The following is a 21,117-nucleotide window of genomic DNA, read 5'->3' as shown; positions in this document are numbered from 1 at the left end:
TATATATATATATATATATATAGACATATATACACACATACATATCCTGTATATGTACTGTATATACATATATACATATACACATGTACATACATATATAAGAATACATAAATACATATACACATATCAATATGCATATATATACATACATACACATATATACATACATACATATTCAGGTATATACATATATATATATCTATATGTATCTCTATATATATATATATATATATATATATATATATATATATATATATATATATATATATATATATATATATATATATATATATATATATATATATATATATATATATACTGTGACTCTGCATTTGTCCAACAATATAACATGTTCACAACATTAGCTTAGCTATGCGAGCTACAGCGCTAACATCACATTTTAACAGCAAGCAACATAATGCTGGGTTACCCTATTTGCTAAAAAAACGGACAAAAACAAACATAACATGATCAATAGTATGGATAGTAAGCTGTATTTTAAGATGTGTAGCAAAGCCTGCCTTTTTAGACCGCAGACCAATTGTGACTCAATCAAATGCACCCAATTGCTTGTTCCCTGACAGATATTTGGCACATCGCTGGGTTTTATTTTAAGATGTGTAGTGAAGCCTGTTATTTCTTTTTTTTTTTCAAACAAAGTCTAGTGACATATTACTATAGACCATTATTAAAAACTCACTTTTGCATTATAGGGGACCATTAGATGGAAAGGTTTGGGAAACCCTGACATGCAGTCAACATTGTTGATGACATCAAATACAACAAAATAAAAAGAGCTGATATTAAAAAAAAAATAATCTCAAAATAAATCTGTAACAGAGCAAGAGCTGAAGCGTAGTGACGTGATAAAGCTCGCCAAGTAACCCCTAAAAAAACCTTTGAAAATATGTTTTGGACTGCAACCACTTGAAATAAATGATAACTGTGTGATACATATTTTGGTAACACTTTAGTATGGGGAACATATGAACCAATAATTAGTTGCTTATTAACATGCAAATTAGTAACATATTGGCTGTTAATTAGTCATTATTAAGTACTTATTAAGTACTAACCCTAACCCCAACCCTAACCCTAAGTTAATAAGCAACTAATTAATGGTTCATATGTTCCCCATACTAAAGTGTTACCCATATCTTATATGCGGTTCAGGTATCAACTGTGCATTGAGAAGCACCACACTACTATGAATGGCAACCATTTAGGAGAGTTTGTTTACAAAAAGCTCAACATGACACCTGCAGGCAATTAGTTAGAGCCAATTTGATTATTTTTTTCTTTTTTTAAAAATGACATTTTAAAAATGTAAAATCAGTTGCAGAAAAACAATACACAACCGGTATAAAATTTCATGCAAAACAATTGCCTGCAGGTGGCATGAACACAAAATGCATTCTTTTCTAGCAGTTTTCTTGTCAACTTGGAATTAAGCTGCGTTCGAGACAGCAGGGAAGCGTAGGAAATACCGGTGCAGAAAACATGGCTGTAGGTAATTTCACCAATTTTGTACCAAAAATGCCATAAAACAATCGTCTAGTCAAAACAAAAACATTTTTCTTCATTAAAATCAGAAACACTCAATAATGTTTAAAAAGGTGCTAGCTACATTGAAGCAGGCTATTGAAAACCTGATAAAGAAACGAGGTAGTGTCGTTGACAAGGAGTCGGAATGCATCAGTGACCACTTTGTATACCGATATTACCGATTATTTCTTGTATCACATAAGTATTTTTTAAGAGCAGATTTATGAAGACACAAACTGAGTTGAGTATAGAATCACTGGTGCATCCCTTATTGTGACCCGTCTGCACGTGTGTGGGTGTCATGTCTCATCACTTTCTTCACATAATGACGTAGCGTAGGAAAAAAAAGCAGTAATATTACAAGCAAAAAGTTGTATTTTCTCAAGAAAAAACTGTCATAATCTTAAGAGAATAAAATAGTCTTTTTTGTACAATTTTTATTTTGACGTGCCGAGAAAAAAAGTTGTAATATTGCAAGAATAAAGTAGTACTAGTTAGAGAGACACGTGATATAACTGCACATGAATAAAGTCATAATCTTACGTGAACAGAATTGTACTCTTACGGGAACAAAGTTGTATTTGTGACGTAGCCTTACAAAAAAAAGTTTTCCAACATTGACTTAACGTTACAAGAATAAGGTCATATTCTGATAAAAACAACAACTTTTGAATCTTCCGATAATTAGGTTATGATAATGTTGAGGAAAAAAAGGTGCACTATTACAAGATATTACGAGAAAAGATTTTTCCAGACGTAACCTTACGACAATAGTCGCATTTTCTCTGTAAAAAAAACCTAAACTTATAACTTATGTCACTAAAAAAATTCGGAATTTTCCGGTGATTAAGTTATGATAATGTTGAGGGAAAAAAGGTGCACTATTAGGAGATATTACGAGAAAAGATTTTTCGAGATGTTACTGGCATCTGTTTGTCTCGAGAGACAATAGAGTTTTGCGCTCAAATGTCAATTCCTGTGCAACGCCTGTTGTGACTATGTAAGCCAATTCTTGACCGACATGCTTTGTTGCAGTTCCTGCACGCATATTGTATTGTTGGTTGAAATGAATCATTTTTTTGCGAAAATAACCTTAAGATAATAGTCACATTTCCTCTGTTAAAACTGTAATCTTACAAGAATTAAGTTATAATATCAATTAAAAAAAAAAATACTTTGGAATCTTCGGAGAATACAGTCATGATAATGTTATGAGAAAAAGTAATGGAGCTGGTAACTGATGTAACCTTACGACAATAAAGTCAAATTTTCTCTCTAAAATTTGTACTTTTACCATAATTAAGTTATAATGTAAGTTAAAAAATAAAATCATTGTCTGCCAAAAAATATTTCAAGAAAAAGTAAAAAAAATTTCCAACGCAAATTAACACATAATCTCGTGAGAATAAAGTCGTATTTATCAGACAAAAATAACTGCTGCCTGTAGAAAGCCGTACAAGAAAGACATAGTTTTTTTTAACCAAAAAAAGTTGTAATCTTACAAAAATAAATGAGTAATGTTTTGAGAAAAAATTGGCAAAAAAAATACTAAGAGACTCCTCTTTTTTTCCTCGCGATGAACTGGAGACTTGTCCAGGGTGTATCCCGTCTTCCGCCCCAGTGCAGCTGACCGAAAGGGTCAAGCAATAAAAGATGGATGGATAGTTGTTGTTTTTTTTAAGGAAAAATGTACTTAGTTGTAATCTGATGATAATTTAAAAAAAATCGGAAGTGTGCGTGATAAAGTCGTAGCTTTATGACCATACAGTAAGTGTGTAGGTCAAATTAACCAATATTGAATGATAATTGTGTGGGGTTTTCACATTTTTTACTTATTAAAATTACCTCATCTCACGATTTTACTTTCGTAACTTTACAACTTTCACGTAATTGTACCATCTAAAAAAAAAAAAAAAAATTCTGCCTTTTGGGAATTTTGTCATACCTTCTTAAGATTACTTTTTTTCAGTGAGGTAAACATTTCTTTGATTATTTTTCTCGTAATATTATGACTTTTTTCCTGTGGTTTTTTTTTTTTTTTTTCCTTTTGACGTGGCCCAAATCCTCCCTTGCAACACAAAAAGATGGTTTCCTGTTGTGCATTTGAAATACTAACCTGCAGATTTACAAGAAGTGTGTTCAAGATGGCATAGAATGGCACATTCCAGTATCGTGACCCTGAGACAGCATGAGGCTGGAGAGACACTTCCTCAGCGCCACTGTCAAGCATAGACGACGAGTGGGCGAGCGTTGAGAGGTGGCCTTTCACAGCCTGGAGGAATGTATGGTTGTTATGCATACCCCAAAAAACACTACCTCTAAAAATATCCTGTATCGTGTATGAAAGAAGCGGTACAAAAGAAAAGGATCCGTTGATGAGGTGCGTCCAAACATTCATCCTGGGTAAGAGCGTGTCCCACATGCAGAGACTAGGGACATAAGTACGTGTGTGCTACTGAGGTAGAGTGGACCAGGCCAGAACTGACAAAGGGGGCAGAAGAAAGACCCCCAGAGATGGTCTTTGCATGGGCAGAAGGACAGTGTCTCACGTCCCCGTTTTCCCCGGACCTCGTCACAGGTCGCAGCGTCTTCGGGGAGTGGAAGCCATTGGTTAGCCCCGGGGTGTGCTTTGGCTCAGCGTGACCCGCCTCTGTCCCGCCGTCTTCCGGCTCCCCGTTGTGGTTCGCTGCCAAATAAGTAGAGGGAAGACTCTGCAGGCTTTGAGCCAGCGAGTGTTTCTCAGGTGGACACGTCCCCTCTACTGGCAGGCCCAGAGGCAGAAATCTGTCCTCTGCTAATGAAGGTCCACAGGTGGCTTTGGAGTCCTTCCTATGTCCACAGATCTCCTTGGTCTGGACGCTGTCTGGATCTGACAGCCCTGAGTGGACGATGACCTCCGCCTCCACCTGGTTACTGCTCATGGATGGACCGTCCTGGAAGTAGAGAACATCCCCAGTCACCTCACATCCTGTCTATCCATTCACTTACACACATGGCAAAATCTACAGCAAATGTCACATTATGTAAACATAGGTTTGTCCTTTCACATACACACAGAATGGCAACATACACTATATTGCCAAAAGTATTTGGCCACCTGCCTTGATTGACGTATGAACTTGAAGTCAATCAATCAATCAATCAATGTTTATTTTTATAGCCCAAAAGTCTCAAAGGGCTGAACAAGCCACAACGACATCCTCGGTACAGAGCCCACATAAGGGACGTCGATGTGAATGACTATGAGAAACCTTGGAGAGGACCGCATATGTGGGTAACCCCCACTCTAAGTACAGTCCTTAGTGGATCTAACATAATAGTGGGAGTCCAGTCCATAGTGGGGCCAGCAGGAGACCATCCCGTGCCATCCAATTCCTAGCCCATAGGGTTCAATATGATGTTGGTCCACCTTTTGCAGCTATTACTGCTTCAACTCTTCTGGGAAGGCTGTCCACAAGGTTGCGGAGTGTGTTTATAGGAATTTTCCACCATTCTTCCAAAAGCGCATTGGTGAGGTCACACACTGATGTTGGTCGAGAAGGCCTGGCTCTCAGTCTCTGTTCTAATTCATCCCAGAGGTGTTCTATCGGGTTCAGGTCAGGACTCTGTGCAGGCCAGTCAAGTTCATCCACACCGGACTCTGTCATCTGTCCTGACCTAAACCCGATAGAACACCTTTGGGATGAATTAGAACGGAGACTGAGAGCCAGGCCTTCTTGACCAACATCAACCAACCTTACCTACTCAGTGGCCTAGTGGTTAGAGTGTCCGCCCTAAGATCGGTAGGTTGTGAGTTCAAACCCTGGCCGAGTCATACCAAAGACTATAAAAATGGGACCCATTACCTCTCTGCTTGGCACACAGCATCAAGGGTTGGAATTGGGGGTTAAATCACCAAAAATGATTCCCGGATGCCCAATGCTCCCCTCACCTCGCAGGGGGTGATCAAGGGTGATGCAGAGAATAATTTCACCACACCTAGTGTGTGTGTGACAATCATTGGTCATACTTTAACTTTTAACTTTAACTTTAACATCAGTGTGTGACCTCACCAGTATTGGGACTAACGTGTTACAAAGTTACTGTAACGCCGTTATTTTCGGCGGTAACGAGTAGTCTAACGTGTTATCTTTTATATTCAGTAACTCAGTTACCGTTACTACATGATGCGTTATTTTATGTTATTTTTTATATAGTATCGGCAAGAAACTGAGAAGATCTGAGTGGGTTTTATTGGAGAGTTGCAGTGTCGTCCTTCTGATTCTTCCTATGTCACAAGGAAGTGAAGAGGCACGCCGCGCGCTGTGTGTGTGAGTGTGTGTGTGGGGCAGGGGGGCGTGTCTGTGTTTACTAACAAGACATTATGGCGGAGCCGAAGCCGAGTTTCTTAACATGGAGATATTCTCACTACTTTTCTTTTGTCGAGCACAAAGAAAATAATGTTTCAGTTGAATGTAAGTTGTGTCTTGGATCAAAGATCCCATCTACTGCCCATAACAGCAATTCAAATCTGCTCAACCAGCTACAAAAGCAACATGCTTCGACAAAGCTAGTAAAGAGAGACACACTTCACCTAAGGCTTTTAACGGAGGGACTGCTAGCCTGGACAACATTGATAGAGCCATTGCAGCGTATGTGCTAGAAGACATGCTTTCAGACAGCTAATAAGCATGATAGCGGGCGTCAAACGGCAAATGGCACGGAAACATTTTCCAAGTTCCTGGACACAGTGGACAGTGAGCACATAGACATGGAAAGCAAGCTAAAGAAAACACTCCAAACTCTGTTTGATTATCACATCACTCTAAATGTATAGACTATAAAGTTCACAAACATAAAGAGGGATCCTAGTGGGCCAGGGCAATCTTTCCTTATCTCTAAACTAAAACTTGGGAAATGCGTAGAGTGCTGTGGGCTTCACTGAAGACATGATTTTATTTCACAATTCCTTGGGAGAAAAAAAGGCCTGGTAAGGCGTGTGTATAGCAGTATGTGTGCTGCACATAGTGACATGACATATAATCATGTCATGTGTGCCTTCCTTGTTATGTTATGTTGCAGCTATTTCAAATAGTTTTGTCAATTTGTTCTGGCCCAAAATAAATTGGCCCTTTGAAACGTATCTTTGTCTGTGTGTGTTGTATGTAGACCACATTGCTTAGCAGAGTTCAGTGATGCAAATGCATGTAAAGTTTTTTAACAGATTGTATTATTCTCCAGCGCAACAACAGTACTGAAATGAAGGCTAAAAGGGCATTAATGGGAGCCTTAAAAAAAAAGAAAAAATAAGTAAAGTAACTAAATAGTTACTTTTCACAGTAACGCATTACTTTTTGTGTAAGTAACTGAGTTAGTAACTGAGTTACTTTTGACATAAAGTAACTAGTAACTGTAACAAGTTACTGGTTTTCAGTAACTAACCCAACACTGGACCTCACCAATACGCTTTTGGAAGAATGGTGGAAAATTCCTATAAACACACTCCGCAACCTTGTGGACAGCCTTCCCAGAAGAGTTGAAGCTGTAATAGCTGCAAAAGGTGGACCCACATCATATCGAACCCTATGGGTTAGGAATGGGTTAGCACTTCAAGTTCATGTCATCCAAGGCAGGTGGCCAAATACTTTTGGCAATATAGTGTATGTCTGTCCATTCACACACAGAGAAAATTCCACCACCTGTCAGTCCTTTCACATATAAATAATCTAAATTCTGGCTATCTCAAATCTGTCTGTTCATCCGTGCACATAAGTAGCATTCTGCATATGTGCAAAACATGTTATGCCCATATCTTAGTCAGGCAAGTGAGCAGTCTTCTTAAAAAAAAAGGAAAAGTTTAGGAAAAAAAAGAGGAATATTTCTGTCAGCATGAAGTGCTGCTACGTAAAACCAATAAGAACATTTTGAAAATCAAGACTACTTTTCCTGCAATTGGATGCATTTCTACACTATACTTTACCGTTAGATTTATTCTCATCTACCAAGCTCTTTTGGCTGTCTTTTTGACACTTACATGTCCCAGGGAATGTACCACAGAATTTTTAGTAGATCATTTACTAACATTATTTTTATTGAAAAGGTAATATAACATCCATGCAAAGAACTTAGAAAATGATTTCCCATTTGGAAACTCTACCCCCCTTAGATCAGAATCAGAATAGTTTTTATTCCCATTGTTTGAGAACGGGTTCACAAACTAGGAATTTTCTAGGTGCAATTGTGCAACATAAAACACATATAACACAGAATAGGTAATAAAATGAGATAATATACTTCCGGTATTGTAACCTCTGTTTACATCTGTCACGTCAAAAATATATCTTATCGCTGGCTACTAAATTTTTTTTCAGAACTTCAACTGGTTTGGAACCAACGGTGTTCGAATTGTAATCATTCAAGTATGATTAGCAGCAAAATAGACGGCCGCCAACGTTGTTGGTCAGAGAGCGAACGCAGGCGACAAAAAGTAAGTTAAAGTTAAAGTTAAAGTACCAATGATTGTCACACACACTAGGTGTGGTGAAATTTGTCCTCTGCATTTGACCCATCCCCTTGATCACCCCCTGGGAAGTGAGGGGAGCAGTGGGCAGCAGCGGTGCCGCGCTCGGGAATCATTTTTTGGTGAGTGGTAAGTTAGATGGTTTGCTAACTAGCAAGCTTGTTTCAGTGCTCCGGATTGTCACACATGTTATTTACATCGGATTTTTTACTGATGTTTCATACAAAAAAACACAAAAGTGATATTTTGACGCGAAAAGAAAGCGGATTTCTGAGTTTCCGCAGAAATTTCACCAGCCTGCTTAGTACATTAACATTGACATATGATACACATACACACATGACTTAAACCACATGTCCATTCTCTTACTAACATAAACATCAAAATGTCCCTTTGTACTTACTAGGACATCTGTCCATTCACATACACATAATAAAACATGTGTTTATCCATTCACATACACAAATAAAAAAACCTCTGTCTTGACCGACTTTATTTGTTGTTTTTCCTATGTTGAAATGTAGTTCCTGTGTAGCGCTCTTATTTTTAGTTTGTACTTCCTGTTCATTTGTCTGTCCATTCACAGGCACACACAACGCCAGCATATGTCTGTCCTTTTATATATACAGTCGCGATCAAAAGTTTACATACACTTGTGAAGAACATCATGTCATGGCTGTCTTGAGTTTCCAATAATTTCTACAACTCTTATTTTTTTGTGATAGAGGGATTGGAGCACATACTTGTTGGTCACAAAAAAACATTCATGAAGTTTGGTTCTTTTATGAATTTATTATGGGTCTACTGAAAATGTGAGCAAATCTGCTGGGTCAAAAGTATACATACAGCAATGTTAATTCCCTTGGCAAGTTTCACTGTAATAAGGCGCTTTTGGTAGCCATCCACAAGCTTCTGGTTGAATTTGTGACCACTCCTCTTGACACAATTGGTGCAGTTCAGCTAAATGTGTTGGTTTTCGGACATGGACTTGTTTCTTCAGCATTGTCCACACGTTTAAGTCAGGACTTTGGGAAGGCCAGACAGACTAAAACCTTAATTCTAGCCTGATTTAGCCATTCCTTTACCACTTTTGACATGTGTTTGGGGTCATTGTCCTGTTGGAACACCCAACTGCACCCAAGACCCAACCTCAGGGCTGATGATTTTAGGTTGTCCTGAAGAATTTGGAGGCAAACCTCCTTTTCCATTGTCCCATTTAAAGCACCAGTTCCATTGGCAGCAAAACAGGCCCAGAGCATAATACTACTACCACCATGCTTGACGGTAGGTGTGGTGTTCCTGGGATTAAAGGCCTCACCCTTTCTCCTCCAAACATATTGCTGGGTATTGTGGCCAAATAGCTCAATTTGTGTTTCATCTGACATCACATGGACAAAGATAAGACCTTCTGGAGGAAAGTTCTGTGGTCAGATAAAACACACATTTAAACTCAAGACAGCCATGACATTATGTTATTTGCAAGTGTATGTAAACTTTTGATCGCAACTGTACCTAATACACTGTGTCTGTTAATTCTTGCACATAGGTTAGGTGAAAGACTGTCGGTCCATTCACATACACAAATCTTCCTCCCCATTCACAAACACACAATGAACAAAAATGTCCGTCAATTTACATACACATATGAGCCGAGGATGTCGTTGTGGCTTGTGTAGCCCTGTGAGAAAACTTTTGATTAAGGGCTATATCCATAAACTTTAACTGATTGATTGACATATGACACAACTGTCGATTTTTTCATTCACATACTACAATAATTATCTATTAACACATAATTTAAACATTTGTTACCTAACCCAACAAAGGTCAACATGTCCCTTCCAAGACCATGTCCATTCTCATACTAATATAATATCATTTCTATAAGCATGTGTATGTCCATTCACAAAAACACACAAAATGTTCACATTAAGCATCAAGCAGCCACCCTGACAATGCATTTAAAACTAGACAGAATGAAGCTTAGTTCCCATTTACCATCACATTATCGTTAGTTACGTGGAGACCTCCAGCGATGAATCCTGGGGAGTCTTCAGTGACGGTGTCGCGATATCGAGTGATTCTGTTGGCCCAGTTATGACTCACAGAGCCGTTCCAAGCAGCCTGAAAAGGTGACAACGGCACATTGGATTCAACATAATTCAATTCACAGCAGTGGGAAAGATTCCACCCTCCCGCTTGCAGGTTCTGACCTTGGTTTCAGGTGCGAGACCCTCTCCTCCATCCTCGGAGTTGGCACATGCCATCAGGCTCTGCTCCTCTGGGGCTCCTGCTGACGGTTGACTACATTCTTGGCCTGCGGAGGGCATTAGCGTTTCCAACTCGTGACTATCGCTGCACTCTGGCACATTAGCAGCACTGGGGTAGCCCCCTCTTTTGTACTGGGGGGTCGCAGTAGTGGAGTCTAGGGTGCCAGATAGCCCCCTATGTGAGGGGAGAGATAAAAGAGGCAACTATAGAGGGTATACATGGAAGACTATTAATATCAAACGGTACTCGTGTATGACTTTGAGGTGAAATAATGTCAAGTGGAATCATTACCTGGTCTTAGTGTTGCGAAAACTGAAACACATGCAGAGGAGGATGCATATAAGCCCCAGACACACACCCACGATGATGCCCGTCACTGCATGGATGTCCAACTCTGTTCAAAAGAGCATGAAAAAAGATGTAACCATTAATACTAATATGTAACCCTATCATTACTTAATATTTAGAATTGTTTTTAATGTAATAAATATTAAATGTATTTATTTTGAAAGTGGTTTGTACACAATATCTTTATTTAGGCAAGGCAAGTTTATCTTTAGAGCACATTTCGTACGGAAGGTAATACAAGGTGCTTTTCAAATGCATAAAATTACATGAAGGCAAATAAAATCATAAACACAAATCTAAATACTCAAAATAAAATGTAGGTAACATAATTGCCATATGCACAGTCAAACACAATTATCTTCTAGAAGACTATTCCAGATTTAGCAGCATAAAACTGAAACACAACCTCATCATGTTTAGTATACATTACAAGCCAAAAGTCTGTACACACCTTCTCCTCATTCAATGCATTTTCTTTATTTTCATGACTATTTACATTGGCGTTATGTACTTAACAAAAGTTGAGATAACTGAAAACATGTTTTATATTCTGGTTTCTTCAAAATAGCCACCCTTTGCTCTGATTACTGTTTTGCACACTTTTGGCATTACCTCGATGAGCTTCAAGCACACCTGTGAAGTGCAAACCATTTCAGGTGACTACCTCTTGAGAGAATGCCAAAAGTGTGCAAAACAGTATTCAGAGCAAAGGGTAGCTATTTTGAAGAAACTAGAATATAAAACATGTTTTCAGTTATTTCACCTTTTTTTTTGTTAAGTACATAACTCCACATGTGTTCATTCATAGTTTTGATGCCTTCAGTGACAATCTACAATGTAAATAGCCATGAAAATAAAGAAAACCCATTGAATGAGAAGGTGTGTCCAAATTTTTGGCCTGTACTGTATATACATTTGGTATTTATTTACTAAGATTTATTAATCTCTTCTTTTTTTCTGCTATGTTACCAACATGTTGAATTGTGCAAGTAGAAACAGGTAATTCAATGTAATTTTGTTAAGTATGTTCGAAAAAAAATAACCAATACCATTAATTGCCAAATGTTATGTTGTCATCCCTAATAATGATACTATTAGTGCTGTCAAGCAATTAAAAAACAATTATTTAATAATGATATGAAACTATTTAATCCCTTTTTTATTACATCAAAACATAATCTAAGAAAAGCCCTCACCTTAAGGTATTTTCACATACATTCATTACAGTATTATAAAGATAGCTGTATAAACAAAAAAATATGTTACATGTCAATAGACATGCAATGTATCCCTATATTGATTCACAAATGTGTTATAATAGTATAAAGTCACATAAAGGTGGGTCTAAAACACACACGCCATTTCTTCATCTCTGTCACATGTGTTACACTACAAAAAAGAAATCTCTATTAATGCCACCTACTCAGTGGCCTTGTGGTTAGAGTGTCCGCCCTGAGATCGGTAGGTTGTGAGTTCAAACCCCGGCCGAGTCATACCAAAGACTATAAAAATGGGACCCATTACCTCCCTGCTTGGCACTCAGCATCAAGGGTTGGAATTGGGGGTTAAATCACCATAAATGATTCCCGGGCGCGGCACCGCTGCTGCCCACTGCTCCCCTCACCTCCCAGGGGGTGAACAAGGGGATGGGTCAAATGCAGAGGACAAATTTCACCACACCTAGTGTGTGTGTGACAATCATTGGTACTTTACTTTAACTTTAACTTTTTAACTTTAACTTTAATTTTACTTAACTTTAATGGTTTGCGTGTATTAAAACACATGCTAACTTGATAGCACACAAAAAGCCAATCTACTAAAATTGTGCTCAGAGGATTGTATCTTTCAAGTGAGCAGAATAAGGAGCACAATCCATTTAGCGTAGGGGTGTCAAACCCAAATACAGAGTGGGCCAAAATTTAAAACTGAACAAAGCCGCGGGCCAAGGTTAAACAAATGAACCTTTTAATAGGGACCCAAACAAGTTTTGCATTGAATATTGAACAAGCAAGGCTTATATAACTTTATAGTGACATGCAAAATCGAGTTTCAAATAATAATATAATAATAATAATTCAAAAATATCAATGGCATATCAAATAAAATTTAAATGAAAATTGAATGTCTCTTTTCTATTTGCAGCCTTCTGAGGTAAATATCAAAATAAACTTTTTCCACAGGCTAATAATAAATTTGAAAATAAAATAACAATAATGAATGAATCAAACATTCAAGCCTTGAACTAGCAAGAGAAAGGGGTAGCTGGGTTTGCTGGTAGCGAGGGGGGGGGTTTAATATTGTAGCGTCCCGGAAGAATTAGTGCTGCAAGGGGTTCTGGGTATTTGTTCTGTTGTGTTTATGTTGTGCTAAGGTGCGGATGTTCTCCCGAAATGTGTTTGTCATTCTTGTTTGGTGTGGGTTCACAGTGTGGCGCATATTTTTAACAGTGTTAAAGTTGTCTATGCGGACACCCTCAGTGTGACCTGTATGGCTGTTGATCAAGTTTGCTTTGCATATATCATGTGACAGGGGCCGGCACGCTGTTTGTATGGAGGGAAAGCAGGCGTGACGACAGGTTGTATAGGACGCTAAAGGCAGTGCCTTTAAAGCACGCCCCCAATATTGTTGTCCGGGTGGAAATCGGGAGACATTCGGGAGAATGGTTGCCACAGGAGACTTTCGAGAGGGGCACTGAAAATCGGGAGGGTTGGCAAGTATGAGTATTAGCGGTGAATGCGGTGTTACAGCGGCAACGCCGCTATATAATACCGGCGGGCCAGCTCTAATGATAATTTGATATCGCCTCAAGGGCCAAATGAAATTACACGGCGGGCCAAATTTGGCCCGCGGGCCAGAGTTTGACACCCATGATTTAGCGTGTCTGTCTACATGAATATGTAGAATATATGCTGATTAACAGAACACCCACAATACCGGGAATAGGAGATGCACATGTAAATATTTAGAACACACAGTGTGAATCATCAAGTCTAAAACTTTTGTGCGGGCGCTATTTTCAGTTTTTACCTATGCCTAGAAAGGATGTACAAACTGACAGTTGTGCAGAAATGGCTGTGAGAAAGGAGGCGATTATGCTTCAGTTTATGCTTGTCAAAATATATGGACTGTCAAAAATACAAATATTACACATAACGTCTATTCAGCGATATAATTTTTTAATAATTTTAGAGCTGCTGGATGACTTAAAGGGCTGATTAAAACAAATTCAATTAATGCGTTCTATTGGTGTTTTGAAAATGGCGTTAATTTTTTAATTTAGGAAATATATATATTATAGTATACAGTATCTTCTATATAAAACAACGTCTTGCAATATGCATTTTCCTGCATTTGGATCATTCCAATTTTATAGTTTGCACATGCCGTTTAGCACGTCCCATTGGGATCTAAGATCAGGCCCATATTGCGCTAAATATGACTGTAATTAAATGCAATTATCGCGATAATTCGACACCCCTCAATAATATACAGTAGGGAAGGGATTTACCCATTCCTGGGTAGGTCTTGCATGAGAAGAATATGGGGGGTGAATAATTTTGCAGCGCAGTCTGCTGAAAATAATGGTAAGCGCTACTCAACATAGCAACTGACGCTGTGGTCAAAGTTGGAATTGCCACAAAACACATTTTAAGATATTCAACACTCAATTAAAGTGGATGTTGCACCCCCCAATTTGTCCCGTTTTATGTGTCAGGTAAACCGCAGCAAGACACTTGACTCTTGCTCCTGATGGCTGCTGGTTAACGCCTTGCATGGCAGCTCCTGCCATCAGTGTGAATGTGGGTGAATGTGGAAATACTGTCAAAGCGCGTTGAGTACCTTGAAGGTAGAAAAGCGCTATACAAGTATAACCCATTTATCATTTATTTATCATTCTTACTGTAAAAAATATTATAATAATGATTATTAATATTATTGTTTTTATTAGTATTCATCTCCAATTACACAATGGCTGGATTGGATGTACTATTCTGTAATATGTTTTTATACCCCATCGATCGCTTTTTCCACATACACAGCTCAAAACAAGCAACTATCTCTATATGTAAAGGAGCAGCAAACCCAGAGTTCTACTTTTTATTATTTTCGCAGAAAACTACCCTTCCAAAAAAAAAAAAAAGTTACGTTTAAAATCGACACATTGGCGAATTCATTTCGGTCTAGAAGCCAGTAAAGAGAATCCCGTGAAGCCTATTTATCCGAGACAAAGCTACATTTACTAGTAATTCAGGGCAGGTATTCAACTGCCTTCATTGATATTCATGTATGCCGGCTATCTTTTGGCAGCCTGGATGCAGAGGAGAGAAGAAACAGATGGCCAGAGTCTGCAGCCACACAACTCCTGTGTCACTTCCATTCACTCTGCATAGGGGCAGCTACAAAATAACCCTATTACACTTTGTAATTAAATATACACTATACACACACGCGATACACTTGGCACGTACCATATTGGTGAGGGGGAACGTGAACGTCCTTTACAAGCGAATAAGGCCCCGGCCCCACCTCCGTCGACGCTCCCAACTTGAAAAAGTAACGGCTGCCACTGGACAAGCCTCGCACCACAACACTGGTGATGCTCCCTGTAGGCAGAGAAACACACAATGAGGATTGGTTACACCTTGTGTTTATGTTGTGAATAGGAATAGCTTTTATTTATGTTGCGTAGTCGCTCTATCTTGAACTATGATTGATTTACGACCTGGCAGGAAACAGCAGAGTAGCCATCGCGATTCAAACGGTAAGTAAAGAGAAAGAGAAGGACCATTATTCATCATCATGGTACAGTAAATATTGCAATATGCAACACAGACTACGGGAATGGAGCGAGGTTTTCCAAAGTCAGCGTTTTTAGCAGACCTACATCCACACAGTTTAAACGTGTGCTTTAAATGTTGACGTCTTCTGGTACTCTCTCCCGTGGGTCAGTTAAGCTTCTCAACCCGTTCCGCCGGGCGTCCCCATATTTTTTCTTAAACATTTACCATCAAAACTGGGGGCGCCAATGTGATGTGCAGTGCATTTTTCAAATTACAGTAAGCCTTGAACTTGAAGTTTGTTGCATATTTGTTACATTTTGCTTTATTGGGAAAGATCGATCTCGAGACAGTCGTCTGGGAAGTAAAGAGGAGAGACGTTCATATGTTCTTGATATTCAGTGTTTTATCGTTCATAGTTAGTTAATATTACAAATCCCACACAATTTATTTTCATGTACATTCTTTTATTCAGCGAAAAGGCTGTAAAGACTTTGGTTGGCCCAGTTTTGCACAAAGAAGCTCATGTAAAATGTCACTTTATGAAAGACAAAGCCCTTTATGTATTGTGGCGCTCACCTTTAGTGCTTGTGTCAAAAGATAGCAGTGCTGTGTTCGAATCCTGGTTAAAGTCGAGTTGGGAATTTTTAAATTTCAATGTTTTTTAATATTGTTAAAATTATTATTTTCCACAAAAAAAATATTATTTATTCATTTATTTTTCCTGTGAATGTGTTGTATTACAAAGCATGCATGTTGGGGAAGACCAATGTTCCAATATTCCACGCACAAAGTGACCCAGGAAAATAAAATACAAATTAAAATCAACACTTTGTAATTATCCTTCTTTTTGTGAACGACCCCCTGGTGAGTTTCTATGGTGCACCAGACATACTTAGCTATCCTTTTTGTTTCTTTGGCACTTTTCTATTTTTTGTGAGTTCTATCCATTTATTTTCTATACCATGTGTACACTGGAGCCTATCCCAGCTGCATTTGGGTGAAACAGGTGGACTGGCCAGCCAATCGCAAGGCACAAATAGACAAATATTAACAGTCACATTCACACCAATTAGGAGTCTTCAAATAACCCAAAATGTTTATTTTTGCAATGCGGGACAAAGCTGAAGTACCCAGAGGAAACCCATGGGAAGAACATGCAACTCCACATGGAGACGCCAAAACAGAGATTCAAACCATCGATCGCTTGACTGTGTGGCCATTGTGCTCACCACGAGGCCACCGTGTGGCCTCTCTGTGAGTAGGTTCATGTAGACCTGGGCTGATAAAATATTTTGTTGGACAATATATTGTCGCACAAATTATTGCTAAAAAACAATATTATTGTCTGTCTTATTTTGAGACCAAATTAGGCACTAATGTACCGTATTTTCTGGACTACAAGCCACTCATTTTTTCCAATGCTTTGAACCCCGCGGCTTATAAAACAGTGCGTCTAAATTAGGGATTTGTCTTTGTCAACGACCATTGTATTTTGGACTCAACAATAGTTTTCACACCGACAGACACACAGAAAAGGTGTGTTATTGTTAACGTTTGTGCTGTGGCGCCATCTTTTGGACGAGTTCGCTCACTGCAGGTGCTGCAGGTTGGAAATGTACTTCCTGTTTCATTCCTTGAACCGGAAGTAAAACCGTACATCGCGTTTCTGCTCGAAAGGATTCTTCATACACCACTCCAAGCAAATGCTTGTAAGTTTTACAATATAACTGAAATAATTCATACTTATTAAACTGTTCCATGTCTGTAGGGGTAGTGAAGGGAATTTTATTTATACAGCACTTTACTCTAGAAACTTAAAGTGCTTTACATAGTGAAACCCATTATCTACATATTTAAGCTACAAACCAGTGTGGGTAGCACTTGGAGCAGGTGGGTAAAGTGTCTTGCCCCACGCCGCCCCATAATAATAATAATGTAATGTAATCAAGTTAGTGTCATTATCATTAGCGAATATGCTAACAGGTTTACAAGTATATGTGTTAGTATTATTAACTTACAATGGCATTATTTTTATATTGTTTCAGTTTCGTAAATTCACCAAAACGTCACCGTGGATGTATTGAGTCTGTTAAGCTGATTGGAAAGCTAGCTTCCGTAGCTTGTGGGTCCATGACGATGACGTCTGTTTTGTTTGATCAGCCGTTTTACTGCCGAGTGACAGGCACCGTTTGGAAACCAATAAGATATGTAAATAAACATTTACAAAATATTTCGTACCGGTATATACTGTAGCTATGGCTTGTGGTCTGGTGCGGCTAATATATGTAAAAATATATTTTTTCCTAAAATTTGGTGGAAAATATGGTACCGTAATTTCCGGACTATAAGCCGCTACTTTTCCCCCTCGTTCTGGTCCCTGCGGCTTATACAAGGGTGCGGCTTATTTACGGCCTGTTCTTCTCCGACACCGACGAAGAGGATTTCGGTGGTTTTAGTACGCAGGAGGAAGACGATGACACAATGATTAAAGACTGACTTTTCATATACCGGTAGGCTGGTTATTTTGATAACGTACAGGCGAGCACTTTGTATTACTTTGCACCGTTGTATTATTTGTACTCTGCACGAATGCTGTTCGCCATGTCAAAGATGTGAAAGTTTGATTGAATGATTGAAAGATTTATTGTTAATAAATGGGACGCTTTGCGTTCCCAAACAGTCATCTCTGTCCCAACAACCCCCTCCGTGGTAGAAGGAACCCCTATATACTACGGTAATTACACATCAAAACCCTGCGGCTTATAGTCGGGTGCGGCTTATATATGGAGCAATCTGTATTTTCCCCTAAATTTAGCTGGTGCGGCTTATAGTCAGGTGCGGCTTATAGTCCAGAAATTACGGTAACCATAATATGTAACAATAATAATGCAAGCAACCTTTCAAACACAATCAACTTTTTTTTCCATTAGCATTTTTCACCATTGCAATTGGAAGGCCAATAACTTTTAATATCCAAATTAGGGAAACAGACAGTAAAAATAAAGTTGACTCAGAAAAGAAAAAAATGCACGTCAATAAATATTAAACATCTGAGTGCAATTTTCTCTTTAATTGGAAAAACTTGGTCAGATGTTTTTTTTTTGTTTTTTTCCATCACTTTCCAACAAACCAAAATGTTTCCACAACAGGACATTTGGCTTTGCAATCATCTTTTTTTCTTCTAATTTGTATTATCTTGCGATGCTTCTCACTAAGTGAGTATCGACACTCTGTTGCTGTGGGAAGCGAGCAGTCCCGCCTTCACTCACAGAGACAAAGATTGCGGATGGCTGACAAGAGTGTTCACTCCCTTCATTGTATTGTGGCGCTCTGGTGCTGAGAGCGATGCACATAGTGAAACCTTTTGCACCCGATTTGAAAGCAAGAGACTAAACCAGTGATTCCCTAATTGGTACGTATACTACTAGTGGTACGCGAGCTCCATCTAGTGGTATGCCAAATATTTGATTCATTATTTAAGCGGTGTTTTATTTTCCTACATTTAAAGACAGTGTCACTGTTCAAACTGTTTAATGTTACAGTGTCCAAAATATTAAATATACTTGTTAAATAAAACCGCTGCCTTGTTTTTAAGGAATACTTAGGCCTAATACGCTACTGTATTTTAATTATAGTCATTATGGTGGTACTTTTAATTTTTTTCTGACATGCTACTTGGTAAAAAAAAGTTTGAGAACCATTGGACTAAACAACACAGACAAGGCAGTTTATCGATGCGGGTAAGCTTATCGAGGATATTTTTCAAGTATCGTTCGATTAATTGACTTATTGATTATCAGCCCAGGCCTCGCTACATTTTATAATAGTAAAATGCGACATTTTTGTTGAAGTAAAAGGTTATCGTCATACTCCATACCAGGGGTTTCAAACGTACGGCCTGAGGCCTGCGAACAGGTTTTATCCGGCCCGCGGGATGAGTTTGCTAAGGATAACAATTAACCTGAAATTTTTGAACGAAAGAAACATGTGTCCACTGGATGTCGCAATACCAATTATTTGCATCTTTGTAGATGATGCTACATATGTACAAAATAAACCACATGATGTTAGTATATCAGTCGAGGAAAATGATCAAACGACATAAATAACATACTGTACTTTGATTTTAAAATAATTTTTTGGTAACACTTTAGTATGGGGAACACATATTCACCAATAATTAGTTGCTTATTAACATGAAAATTAGTAACATATTGGCTCTTAATTAGCCATTATTAAGTACTTATTAATGCCTTATTCTGCATGGCCTTATCATACAATCAGTAAGCCATTAACTAAGAGTCTTCCCTCAATAACCTCAGAATTATTGCTTATTAGTAACCCTAACCCTAACCCTAACCCTTATATGTTCCCCTAAGGTCCAAATAACATTAAATTAAGTATTTGTTACTTTAACAAGCAACTAATTAATGGTGAATATGTTCCCCATACTAAAGTGTTACCAATTTTTGTATCTTGATAGATTGAAAATTAACCAATAAGTTGACTGATGAACATTACCACATACACTACCGTTCAAATGTTTGGGGTCACCCAAACAATTTTGTGGAATAGCCTTCATTTCTAAGAACAAGAATAGACTGTCGAGTTTCAGATGAAAGTTCTCTTTTTCTGGCCATTTTGAGCGTTTAATTGACCCCACAAATGTGATGCTCCAGAAACTCAATCTGCTCAAAGGAAGGTCAGTTTTGTAGCTTCTGTAACGAGCTAAACTGTTTTCAGATGTGTGAACAATGATTGCACAAGGGTTTTCTAATCATCAATTAGCCTTCTGAGCCAATGAGCAAACACATTGTACCATTAGAACACTGGAGTGATAGTTGCTGAAAATGGGCCACTATACACCTATGTAGATATTGCACCAAAAACCAGACATTTGCAGCTAGAATAATCATTTACCACATTAGCAATGTATAGAGTGTATTTCTTTAAAGTTAAGACTAGTTTAAAGTTATCTTCATTGAAAAGTACAGTGCTTTTCCTTTAAAAATAAGGACATTTCAATGTGACCCCAATCTTTTGAACGGTAGTGCAGTGTTTCCCACATATTCATTTATTTGTGGCGGCCCGCCATGAAATAATTACGTCCGCCACAAATAAAAAAAATTAAAAAAAACATTTTTTATTTTTTTTTGTCCTGTCCAGCTTCTCAGGCAAATCATATAGTTGATGTAGATGCCCATATAGGCTGTTCAGATTTACTTTACAAAAGAGAAGTGTAGGATACTTCTCTTGTTGCCTTATTTGTATTTGACCACTACTGTTTTCTGTTTATTTGTTACTGACTGTGGCAGGACGCCTCTTCCTCTGTTTCACTTTATGTTGCTGGTAAATAATATGGTTGTAGTAGTAGGCTAAAGTTAAATTATTTAGTATGCACTAATTAAAGGGGCAGAGCTTTAAGAGACATTTTAGCTTTTATATTTTATAAGATATATTTTTTGTAAGAACCACAATTAATAAACATATTTCAGTGAATAACTTATTGTTCAAATCTGTATATAAATATGTATATAAAGTGTTGTAATTATATTGTAAAATGGATGGATGGATGGATGGACGTTTGAAACAAAACTGTTATTATTAATTAGTAAGTATACATTTTTTTAGCCTTTTTAGAGAAAATCATATCATTGTAGTAAATTATGCAAA

At 38.0% G+C, this 21,117-nt stretch overlaps 1 protein-coding gene across 1 annotated transcript in view; it reads right to left on the bottom strand.

Moving 5' to 3' along the window:
* Positions 1-1,474: 1,474 nt before the first annotated feature.
* igdcc4 (immunoglobulin superfamily, DCC subclass, member 4) overlaps positions 1,475-21,117 on the bottom strand; it is a 255,257-nt gene continuing 235,614 nt past the window's right edge. Inside the window, exons 16-20 of the mRNA XM_062024310.1 lie at positions 15,133-15,267; positions 10,607-10,709; positions 10,258-10,489; positions 10,043-10,168; positions 1,475-4,478 (exon numbers count right to left, since the gene is read on the bottom strand). Coding sequence (XP_061880294.1) covers positions 3,975-4,478; positions 10,043-10,168; positions 10,258-10,489; positions 10,607-10,709; positions 15,133-15,267 — 1,100 coding nt within the window. The 3' untranslated portion in view covers positions 1,475-3,974. The remainder of the gene's footprint in view (positions 4,479-10,042; positions 10,169-10,257; positions 10,490-10,606; positions 10,710-15,132; positions 15,268-21,117) is intronic.

The sequence above is a fragment of the Entelurus aequoreus genome, linkage group LG02, assembly GCF_033978785.1.
Source record: "Entelurus aequoreus isolate RoL-2023_Sb linkage group LG02, RoL_Eaeq_v1.1, whole genome shotgun sequence".
Taxonomy (NCBI): domain Eukaryota; kingdom Metazoa; phylum Chordata; class Actinopteri; order Syngnathiformes; family Syngnathidae; genus Entelurus; species Entelurus aequoreus.
The sequence above is the reverse complement of the archived record's forward strand: the minus strand, read 5'-3'. Positions and strand labels throughout refer to the sequence as shown.